The sequence below is a fragment of the Oncorhynchus nerka genome, linkage group LG3 (genome assembly GCF_034236695.1).
Source record: "Oncorhynchus nerka isolate Pitt River linkage group LG3, Oner_Uvic_2.0, whole genome shotgun sequence".
NCBI classification, from domain to species: domain Eukaryota; kingdom Metazoa; phylum Chordata; class Actinopteri; order Salmoniformes; family Salmonidae; genus Oncorhynchus; species Oncorhynchus nerka.
The window spans coordinates 30109643-30121923 of record NC_088398.1 but is presented as its reverse complement, the minus strand read 5'-3'; the positions used below and the strand labels follow the sequence as shown (position 1 = coordinate 30121923).

The 12281-nt window shown below is 45.9% G+C and overlaps 1 protein-coding gene across 1 annotated transcript in view; it reads right to left on the bottom strand.

The window, feature by feature from the left end:
• The window catches only part of LOC115106503 (ubiquitin carboxyl-terminal hydrolase 45-like), a 49465-nt gene that overhangs the window by 2192 nt on the left and 34992 nt on the right, over positions 1-12281 (bottom strand). Inside the window, exons 9-16 of the mRNA XM_029629305.2 lie at positions 6315-6402; positions 3300-3381; positions 2972-3063; positions 2485-2541; positions 2232-2357; positions 1512-2142; positions 502-599; positions 154-240 (exon numbers count right to left, since the gene is read on the bottom strand). Of these exons, the coding sequence (XP_029485165.1) occupies positions 154-240; positions 502-599; positions 1512-2142; positions 2232-2357; positions 2485-2541; positions 2972-3063; positions 3300-3381; positions 6315-6402 (1261 nt within the window). The remainder of the gene's footprint in view (positions 1-153; positions 241-501; positions 600-1511; positions 2143-2231; positions 2358-2484; positions 2542-2971; positions 3064-3299; positions 3382-6314; positions 6403-12281) is intronic.

Sequence of the window (12281 nt, the reverse complement as noted above, 5' to 3'; positions counted from 1 at the left end):
TAGAAACACACACATCAATGCACTCAGGATGAGGAACAAGCACAAATACTTATCATTTGAGCTACAGTGTCCAAGGACCCATATTCATTTCAGTGTGAGTTTTTTTTATAGTAAAGATAATGTCCCTGTTTTCACGTGAAGAAGAGTGAGTACCTTGCAGGATGCCGAGCAGAACGGCGCCAGGTCCAGGATGAGAGGGAAGTTGACATGACGGTTGACTTTTCGTAGGTTCATCCCTGCCTTCACACGCACGCACGCACGCACGCACACACACACACACACACACACACACACACACACACACACACACACACACACACACACACACACACACACACACAATCAACCCCAAAGATATCAACACACAATAATACACAGTAATAGCCTACACCATGATCACAACTATTTAGATAAACAGGAGAACACAACGTAATTCACATGAACATGATATATAATGTACTATAACGTAAAGATGTGTACAATAATGCATAATATGCTAACTTGATGGAAGCGTTTCAGGTGCAGAGTGACCACCGGGGGCAGCGAAGAGATCAGCATCTGTTTGCGAGCGCTGGTGTACACCTTGTCAGACTTCTTCTCTGTAAGCAGTGTTGCAAAATGTACACAATTGTCATACTTGGGTAAAACTACCTTAATAAGAAATGACTCAAGCAAAAGTCATACAGTAAAATACTACTTGAGCAAAAGTCTAAAAGTATTTGGTTTTAAATATACTTAGGCATCAAAAGTAAATGTAATTGCACAAATAAAAAAATTATAAATCATTTCACATTCTTTAAAGTAACCATTTTCCAGTCCTGCTAAGCATTTGAAATGTAAAGAGTACTTGTGGGTGTCAGGGAAAATGAATGAAGTAAAAAGTACATTATTTGCCTTTGGCATTTAGTGGAGTGAAAGTTGTCTAAAATCTAAATAGTTAAGTAAAGTTCAGATTCCCTAAAAAAAACTACTTAACTAGTGCTTTAAAGTACTTGTACTTAAGTACTTTACACCACTGTCTGTAAGCACATATATACACCACAATGTCACTTTGTGAATGGGAATTTTTAAAATACATGATTGCTCTGCCTGATACAAGTCAGTGTAGCCTAAATGTCTGCATTTGAATATCTGTGTAAATGCATGACATGGATAGGTGCCGAATAGCCACGCATTTCCATAACACCTACTGCTGTCACTATCAGGTCAGAATCTCAACAAATTGTCTTTAACAACTGTTAAAGGGCTCCCGAGTGGCGCAGCGGTCTAAGGCACTGCATCTCAATGCAAGAGGCTGGTTCGAATCCAGGCTGTATCACATCCGGTCGTGATTGGGAGTCCCATAGGGCGGCACACAATTGGCCCAGAGTCCTCCGGGTTTGGCCGGGGTAAGCCGTCATTGTAAATAAGAGTTTGTTATTAACTGACTTGCCTAGTTATATTTAAAAAATACATGATATCTTTCAAACCAGCACAAGTTCTCTATCAAACGGTGTATGTGTTTTACTAACCTACTGAGGTGCTCTTCCGCAGTTGTTTCTGCCGGCGGTCCGTGCAGCTCTCGCACAACAGCTTGTTGTTGCCCATCAGAAGCTCCACCGAGGTGAACTGGTGAAGGCAGGACTGAATGGAGCACTCCTTGGAGCAGGGCGTGTAGCTGTGGGACAGTGCCTTGAATGCCCCCTGGTGGTTGGAGTGAGGAGACTGTTGAGGATGTTGAGGTTGGGGCTCCCTCTGGTCCTCAGGACAGTGTGTGGAGAGTGAGTCCCCTGAATCAGGGCCCAGATTCATCTTATGCACTGCACTGACCAGCTGCTCCACAACACCACCCTGCTGGGTCCTGGGGGAGAGGGCAGGCGGGGTGGGAGACTGGGTAGGAGTGGAGCCTCTGCCACCATGGCTGTGGCCCGAGGGATGCCGGGGGGTCCACTCGCTCTCCGAGGCCTCGCTGTCGGCGTCGTTGCTACTGTCCTGAGGGCCTGAGTCTTTATCGCTGCCATCCGATAGGCTGCTGGTGGCGGCCATTTTGGAACCTCCTGCGGCACGGGCCATTACGGAGGGGGACTCCTCGGGGTGGTCTGAGGGGCTGTCTGCCCCCTTCTCCTCCACAGAGCCAGGGGACTTCTGGCCCTGCTGCTGCTTCTGAGGGAGGTAAACACACACAGTCAGCAAAACACACCCACCCACTGACTCAAACTACACTTACACACAGACACAAAAAACACACACACCTGTCCGCTAAGTTTCCTGCTGTTCTTATTGAGCACTGCGGAAAGCATCTCGCCACCGTGGGAGACGTGAGCTTCTTGCTCCCGACTGCTCTTCCCAGTCCTGCCCGGGTTGGACGGCTTGGACATCTGAACAGCACCAGGACATGACACAAAGATAGAGATGAAACCAACATACTATACACTTATCACGTATGACCAACTTGGCAGAAGCAGACTGGACACTATTGCAAAACTAATGCAAAGATATGCTCACCCGCTCCTCAATGACGGGCAGGGAGATGTCAATGAAGGCTTCCTTCACTGTGGAGATCTGTGGGAGACAGAGGACAGGCAATCAAAGTACGTCCTGGCTTTCAGCTGGGAGCAACTACAGTCTTACTGAAAAATGAATGCTGCTCTTTGAGAAGTGGTTTAAAATGGTTTAATTGTGTATGACACACACAAAACATATGGCTCAGCTGGTATAGCACGGCCCCTTGCAACACCAGGATTGTGGGTTTGATTCCAAGGGTCAGCCGTACATAAAATGTATTTAGCGTGATTGTAAGTCGCTTTGGATAAAGGCATCTGCTAAGTGGCATATATTATTAATATATTATAACTATAGTTCTATGATTAATCACCATTAAGTATTAAGGAATACAGCCACACTATTCCGTGGTTGACCACACACACACACACCTAAATGCACCTAGATTCCAGTAACCATAAACAGAAAGGACAGACAATGAATCACTTACATGCTCACACTCCTCACACATGATGGTGTTGGTCAACTCCCCCACAAAGATGCGATCCACAAAGTTCATCGTCACACCCTCCTTCCCGTATGCTGAGATAAGAGGAAATAAAGGTGAAGCAAATAAAAACAGCAAAGTTCAGCTACAATCATGCAGAATAAATGGACTTCAATCAATGCCTATGTTTTATCATGAAACATGCTTTGTGGTTCCTTTGGCTAAGGAATTTTTCCATAGTAATTAAGCCATTGAACAGTACATCAAGCTGCCACGAGATGGCGCTATCGATTTAGGTCAAAACTAATGAGGGTCCGAATGGAACAGGAACCTTTGACTTGGCGTTTGGTCTCATCATCTGCAGTCTTCTCTGTGGGGTTGTTGAAGGATTTCAGAATGCCCGCCTTGATCCGCTGGGAATGTCAAACACTACATTGATCTCATAGAAATGCAACTTAAGTAGATAGAAAATTGGAGGACTACAAAATGGAGGTTTTACACAACAAAGGGTGATTTATATAAGAGCTACCATGGGAAGCCAAGGAATTGAAACCACTACAAAAATGATAGTGGGTTTGTAAATACACATTAGTAAACAAATACACACTTCTTCCAGAGCTCTGTGTGTGTGTGTGTGTGTGTGTGTGTGTGTGTGTGTGTGTGTGTGTGTGTGTGTGTGTGTGTGTGTACTGTCTGTGGGTGTGTACACAGCGGCCGTGTGTATATTTCATATGTGTGTGTGTGTGTACTTCTCCTGTGTGTGTTTGTGTGAGTAAACTGCACATGTGTTTGTGTGGAGCGTGTCAGCCAGCCGTCTCTGACACTCTCGGTGGCGGGGCCGTGGGCAGTGATTGAAGGTGACATGGTCAGCGAGTGTGTCGGCTAGTAGAAGAAGAGGCACCAAACACAGTAAAGCACCAATCAATAGATAATTGGCCGTGGTCTGTGTCTGTGGACACGACTAGTCGCCCCTATTGTCCCCGGACAAACACACACTGGACTGGCTATTTAGGTCAAAAACCTGGTTAATCCCAGCTCTGCAGACCCCCCTTCACCCCCCCTGTACTCCTCTCCCTAGTCAGTCAGACCCTGCTGAGCCCCACACTAATTAATCACCAGCAGGACACCCCCATCTGCCCCCCCCTACCCAAAGTTTTAAAAAACTACCCAAAGTAACAGTGTGTAGGCTCAGGTTAAGGGAAGGGGCGTGAGGAAAGAAAAGGTTGGAGGGGTGTAAACTAAATTAAGATGGGCCAAGAAAGACAGGCCATGCCTTGAGAGGGAGCATTACCTAACGTCTCAGCTAATTGGTGATGATTCACTGTGTGCAATTAGCATATTTAGACTTCTGAAACTAAATGGCCAATCAACACAAATACTTGGGCCTCCTAGGTTGGTGTTGACAGGCTATGGGAGAAATGGCCGGTCACTCAGAGAGAGAGAGTGTGTGTGTGTGTGTGTTTTATTGCACGTTTGTTTGGGCTGATTCCGTGCAGTTGAGGACATTTGAGTTGGTGTAAGCTAAACACGATGAGTGTACCTACAATTCCGTTTTGAGTAAATAAAACATGTAAGTGTCAAGATGATGTGTATACAATATTTGTTGGGTTGTATATGGTGTGCAGGTCAATTTATGGCAGATGAGTGGCAAACCTGATTAGAAGCAACTGCTGAACATTGGCTGTTCTTTACAAATGCTTATTTGAATTAAAAGAAAATGGTACCTACACATTGTAAAGCTGAAACGTCTGTGTATGCTATTCCTGATGCAGTGAAATGTCTGTGTACGCTATCCCTGATGCAGTGACACGTCTGTGTATGCTATCCCTGATGCAATGAAACGTCTGTGTACGCTATCCCTGATGCAGTGAAAATAATGTAAGAAATCGAATGAAGCAAGCTTCACGCAACATCTTTTTGAGTGTGAACCCATTACACCTTTTTGCAGGTAAATGTATTGTAAATTCATCAGAGAGTAGATGTAAAATGCATATAAGCGTATGTTTGAAATGTTCGTTTTTTTATTATTTCACCTTTATTTTTTTTCAGTTTTATTTATTCACCAGGTAGGCCAGCTGAGAACAAGTTCTCATTTACAACTGTGACCTGGCCAAGATAAAGCAAAGCAGTGCGACAAAAACAACAACACAGAGTTACACATGGGATAAACAAACGTATAATGAACAAACCTATAATGTATAATGAATGTATGAATAGGGCCAGCTCCCCACCCTTCACCCCTCCCTCCCGGACTCCCTGATTTGAGCGGGGGAGGGGGGATGACCCTCCAGCACAATGGGGCGACCCACAGCTGCGTGTTTCCCAGATCACACAATGACGCCCGTTGTGCCACTTGCAAGTCCAGTAAGTGGCACAACTGTCAGTGTTCACAAGTTTAAAAAGAACCAGGGGGGAGTCCCAGCCTGTACCCTTGTCCCCCTGTCACTGGCCCCGGGCTGACCACTCCACACCCGCTACTCTCCTCTCTTTTTGGGGCTGGCTGAGCCGCTGGTGGGGTCGAGGGGCCAACTGACTCAGCACTGGGCCGGGCCCACAGTGATGGTGGGCTCCCCCTAATTGCTGAACGGTGGGGGGGGGGGCTGTCTGCACTTGCCAGAAAATATGGTACCATAAGGTTAAAAGACAATGGCTGGCCGAGGAGCAAAGGCAAAGACCAGACCCTGCACACTGTCATCCACAAGCACACAGGTGAATGTCTCCCACGGCTTTCAGTCTGCTCTCCGTTGGCGATTGAAGTGTGCTTCTCAATTGCAATCAAAACATTGGCTGTTCTTTTGTGTACTCCTACTAGCTTGGACACCACCCTACATTTTTTAAATGTTTTATTTATTTTATTTAACCAGGCAAGTCAGTTAAGAACAAATTCTTATTTTCAATGACGGCCTAGGAACAGCGGGTTAACTGCCTGTTCAGGGGCAGAACGACAGATTTGTACCTTGTCAGCTCGGGGGTTTGAACTTGCAACCTTCCGGTTACTAGTCCAACGCTCTAACCACTAGGCTACCCTGCCGCCCCATGTAGCTTGGCTGCGGGTATCATAGACACCGTTCACATAGAGAGTAAGGGCTTTATGTCACCATGCTCATACTTCACAAGTCACAGGGTGTGTTGGAGAGCATACATTCTGCTCAGTCACTTGACTGATCTACAAGAAGAAGAAAAAAAGGCATCCTAAATAACTACTCATAACGAACGATTCGTAGATGGGTCAGTCTGCTCAGTCAGTGTGGATCTCAAACACGGCCACTGGCACAGAGTGGGAGCCATGGTACTAGGCCGAGTGGAAGAAGGATGTGGTGTTTGTAACGTGGGTCTATAGTCTCACCTTAGTCTCCTCTACTCTCATGGAGTCCAGTAGGTAATGGAGCAGCTCCTGGCTGTCCTGCTGCTGGTAGCCCTTAAAGCGTGGAGCACTGGTGAGACGGAGAGAACACAGTCAGAACATATACACTCACACAGAAACCATGTCAAATGCGTACACATACGCACACTCTTGTGTAAACATAATTCAGTATTATTTTTTTCTCTTTCTTTTTTTTTTACAGAGATTGACAGATCTTGAGAGAGGGAGACAGTTGAGAGGGATGAAAGTTAGAGGTGGACGGCGGACCGAAACCTGTCTCCAGGGCCAGTACATGTGGTCTGAAGCGGGCAGCTCTACTGCTAAGCTAGACCAGTCACATGTATGTTGTTGATAATGGATAATAGTTTATAAAAAATGAGTAAATCTAGCACAAATCAATTGGTACACCAACACCCAACCACCCACACAGGCATGCACAAAGCAATCAACCACATGCATAAAGCAATCGGCTGTATCACTAGTGCATACAGAGACATCAATGAGAGTGGAGAAAGGCCATTATTTTTTCTCAAGGACTTTTCGTTGGTTCATCCATTCAAATTTCCTCTCCTCTCTGCAGCTTTCTGGTGCTTAAAGGCAGCCATTGTTTCATTCCCACAGCTTTCATTAAACCAGTTACGGTCACACACATATATATACATGCATACTCAGACAATGACCTCCTTCTGCCTTCGGGTGTTAAGCAAGATTCCAAGTAAAGACGATGACAATGACATACATTTATTACTTTATGGTGTACATGAGAATGTCTTTCTTTTCGTGGCTAATTGTATGACCTGTGCAAGTATTTGCAAATTAAATTTGATATTGCAGGTGAAAATGGCTGTTGGGCTTACCAACGGCCTACTGTGCAAGCCAATTTTTCAACATTTACATTACATTTACATTTACATTTAAGTCATTTAGCAGACGCTCTTATCCAGAGCGACTTACAAATTGGTGCGTTCACCTTAAGACATCCAGTGGAACAGCCACTTTACAATAGTGCATCTAAATATTTTAAGGGGGGGGGGGGGGTGAGAAGGATTACTTTATCCTATCCTAGGTATTCCTGAAAGAGGTGGGGTTTCAGGTGTCTCCGGAAGGTGGTGATTGACTCCGCTGTCCTGGCGTCGTGACGGAGTTTGTTCCACCATTGGGGGGCCAGAGCAGCGAACAGTTTTGACTGGGCTGCGCGGGAACTGTACTTCCTCAGTGGTAGGGAGGCGAGCAGGCCAGAGGTGGATGAACGCAGTGCCCTTGTTTGGGTGTAGGGCCTGATCAGAGCCTGGAGGTACTGAGGTGCCGTTCCCCTCACAGCTCCGTAGGCAAGCACCATGGTCTTGTAGCGGATGCGAGCTTCAACAGAAAGCACTTTACTGTCTAGGGTACACATATCTCCCATCATCATTGTCATTCCCCAGCAGCACATGTAGTTAAGGGTGAAAACGCATGGCGATGGTGCCAGTGGACATCCTGCGTGTTCATGCCTCAGCACTCGTAGAGGGAGCTCTCCTTGAGCCTGTCCCTGGCCACAGCAGGACAGATGTAGGGACAGATGCTACGGCCAGATGGGCATCCAGGGCCAGAACTACCACCACAACCTGTTGGGCAGCACCAGCCACACAGCCATAGAACAGGTTGGCCTGACAGGCTGGCAGGAAAACATGCAGCTGACCCGAGAGAACCACTGACCACTCTTGACCCAACGCTATCGGAGCGCACCGGGTGATAGAGGGTGGCAAGTACATTCGTTGCCTCTTTGATACCAGTCTAGCGTCTGACCATCTACAGTGGCCTGCGAAAGTATTCACCCCCCCTTGGCATTTTTTCTATTTTTTTGCCTTACAACCTGGAAATTAAATTTATTTTTGGGGGGGTTTGTATCATTTGATTTATACAACATGCCTACCACTTTGAAGATGCAAAATGTTTTTTATTGTGAAACAAACAAGAAAACTTGAGCGTGCATAACTATTCACCCCCCCCCCAAGTCAATACTTTGTAGAGCCACCTTTTGCAGCAATTACAGCTGCAAGTCTCTTGGGGTATGTCTCTATACGCTTGGCACATCTAGCCACTGGGATATTTGCCCATTCTTCAAGGCAAAACTGTTCCAGCTCCTTCAAGTTGGATAGGTTCCGCTGGTGTACAGCAAAGTCATACCACAGATTCTCAAATTGGATTCAGGTCTGGGCTTTGACTAGGCCATTCCAAGATATGTAAACGTTTCCCCTTAAACCACTTGAGTGTTGCTTTAGCAGTATGCTTAGGGTCATTGTCCTGCTGGAAGGTGAACCTCCGTCCCAGTCTCAAATCTCTGGAAGACTGAAACAGATTTCCCCAAGAATTTCCTTGTATTTAGAACCTGTCGTGGAAATTTCCTGTATTTACCAAATCATGAGAGCAAACCACACACAAGTCAGAGTTAGTTATCACAAAGTCCATCTTTAATTATAGGAACTCCATAACAACCCTGTGACTCTCAGATCAATTCAGTGTCTATAAATGAATTTTCTGAGAGTCCCTTACACATTGCAACTGAGATCCTTTATAGCAAAGACACACATAGCCAGACAGCATAGGCATAATTTATCGTTCAGCTTTGTCTCCTAAACTATGTTATTTTCTCAAACTCAGAACCTAAACAAATCCTCCATATCAACAGGCATATATCAAATCCATCCTATCTTGACAAGATCACAGAGACACATTGACTGGCACACAGACATTGTGGAGCCAAGAGATACACGCTTGACCTCTCCCCTCTCTCCGGCCCAAATAACTTAGTCTTGACAGAGAACAGATACTGCAACCCCGCCACAGTATTATACAAAAATAACACATTCTGATGAGAAGTGACTTACAAACATATGATGAATATAAAACATCTTACCTATGTTACCAACTAATTCTGATTATTCCCCAACAAACCATCCATCATTCTTTCCATTCTGACCATTTTCCCAGTCCCTGCCAATGAAAAACATCCCCACAGCATGATGCTGCCACCACCATCCATGGATGAGGTTCTCGGGGTAATGAGAGGTGTTGGGTTTGCACCAGACATTTTCCTTGATGGCCAAAAAGCTCAATTTTAGTCTCATCTGACCAGAGTACCTTCCTCCATATGTTTGGGGAGTCTCCCACATGCCTTTTGGTGAACACCAAACATGTTTGCTTATTTTTCTCTACAAGCAATGGTTTTTCTTCTGGCCACTCTTCCGTAAAGCTCAGCTCTGTGGAGTGTACGGCTTAAAGTGGTCCTATGGACAGATACTTCAATCTCTGTTGTGGAGCTTTGCAGCTCCTTCAGGGTTATCTTTGGTCGCTTTGTTGCCTCTCTGATTAATGCCCTCCTTGCCTGGTCTGTGAGTTTTGGTGGGCAGCCCTCTCTTGGCAGCTTTGTTGTGGTGCCATATTATTTTCATTTTTTAATAATGGATTTAATGGTGCTCCGTGGGATGTTCAACGTTTCAGATATTTTTTATAACCCAACCCCGATCTGTACTTCTCCACAACTTTGTCCCTGACCTGTTTGGAGAGCTCCTTGGTCTTCATGGTGCCGCTTGCTTGGTGTTGCCCGTTCCTTAGTGGTGTTGCAGACTCTGGGGCCTTTCAGAACAGGTGTATATATACTGAGATCATGTGACACTTAGATTGCACACAGGGGGACTTTATTTACCGAATTGTGTGACTTCTCAAGGTAATTGGTTGCACCATACCTTATTTAGGGGCTTCATAGCAAAGGGGTGAATGCATGCCACACTTTTCTGTTTGTTTAAAAAAAAGTTATTTTTTTCATATCACCAATTTGGACTATTTTGTGTATGTCCATTACATGAAATCCAAATAAAAATCCATTGAAATTACAGGTTGTAATGCAACAAAATAGGAAAAACGCAAAGGGGATGAATACTTTTGCGAGGCACTGTATATAACAATGATCACCGTCTCGATCACTGGAATACTGGTACCTGTTCGAAGGGCGTTAGCCTACATGTCTGTATGTCCTATTTTAACGCCCCTGAGCAGCTCACCACAGAGAAATGTGTCCTCCTAAAAGGCTTTGTAGGGGCTTCATTGTCCCAGGTTTGGCATCCTGATCCGATGTCATATCCTCTCTACATACAGGCCAATGACCCATCCAGATTGGCCTGCAATGCAAATTAAACCAAACGATTTACCCCTTTGAACCGGTGAACCATTCTTCCTGGCGTGCTCCCAAACCCAATCAGAACAGAGGTATTCATCCTCTAACTGGCAGCAGAGTGGATGGGCCTACAGTCTGGGTCATCTCTGCCATGTGCTGATGGATGTTGACGTCTAGCCCCAGAATGGGTGACGGGAGCTGGGGGAGAGATGAATGGCCACCTGCCCCCAACACAGGTGATGAGTAGGAGGTCTAGAGGACCAACTCAGCCCCCATTCTCTACCTCTGTCCCTTTGCCCTCTCTCTGCCACACGCAAGAGGGGCGGAGGGGGGGATCACATATGTCCCTCATTTCATTCCCTTTAAAGACGCCAAAACATATAATGGAAAATCTTCCTTCAAATGTGTACAAAATGAGTGTTGGGTTTTAAAGCATGTTTTCTTATCATATGACCAACCTGTCTGAATACTTGAGCTGTTAGCTTGCCACCTCTTTTGTATCCTGTGTAAAGGAAGTGTAAGAAAGTAATTGAACGCAAATGGGAATTACAATGGGGAATTTTGCTTTCTATCAAGCAAATCGTGTCTTGCATGCATGCCAAACACACTCATCCCCAACTCGGCTTATCTAACAGCTCAAAGACAAAGCGGGTCGGACTGGTGCAGGATCTGGTCGGCACACAGTGATAATCGGGATTAAAAGACAGACAGAGGCACGCAACAGTCTTGGGGTATTTTTTTCCGGGAAAGGAGCACGGAGCAACGACGGGTGAGAGGCAGACGAGCAGCTCCAATGGGATCAGTGGGAACGGGGCAGTCTAGAAGCTCATCCCAGTGGAAGAGAGGCAGAAGGGCCCTGTAGCGCTGCTCCCAATCTGGCCCTGACCAATGCAGACAGCTGCGGTGCTAATACAATTAACAGCGGATGAGTTAGTACCAGACGCAAGGCAACCCCGGCACGTTGCACCACCTCGACAGGCAGAGGGGCGCTTCAATACAACAAACTCAGCAAAAAAATTAATGTCCCTTTTTCAGGACCCTGTCTTTCAAAGATTATTCTTAAAAATCCAAATAACTTGACAGATCATTGTAAAGGGATTAAACACAGTTTCCCATGCTTGTTCAATGAACCATAAACAATTAATGAACATGCACCTGTGAAACGGTCGTTAAGACACTAACAGCTTACAGACGGTAGACAATTAAGGTCACAGGTAATTTAAAACTTAGGACACTAAAGAGGCGTTTCTACTGACTCTGAAAAACACCAAAAGAAAGATGCCCAGGGTCCCTGCTCATCTGCGTGAACGTGCCTTAGGCATGCTGCAAGGAGGCATGAGGACAGCAGATGTGGCCAGGGCAATGAATTGCAATGTCCGTACTGTGAGACGCCTAAGACAGAGCTACAGGGAGACTGGACGGACAGCTGATCTTCCTCGCAGTGGCAGACCATGTGTAACAACACCTGCATAGGATCGGTACATCCGAACATCACACCTGTGGGATGAACATATCAACAAGCCCGAGTTACACCAGGAATGCACAATCCCTCCATCAGTGCTCAGACTGTCTGCATAAGGCAGGTCCTCACCAGACATCACCGGCAACAATGTCACCTATGGGCACAAACCCACCGTCACTAGACCGGCAAAAAGTGCTCTTCACTGACGAGTCAAGGTTTTGTCTCAACAGGGGTGATGGTCGGATTCGCATTTATCGTCGAAGGAATGAACGTTACACCGAGGCCTATACTCCGGAGCGGGATCGATTTGGAGGTGGAGGGGCGGTGTGTCTGG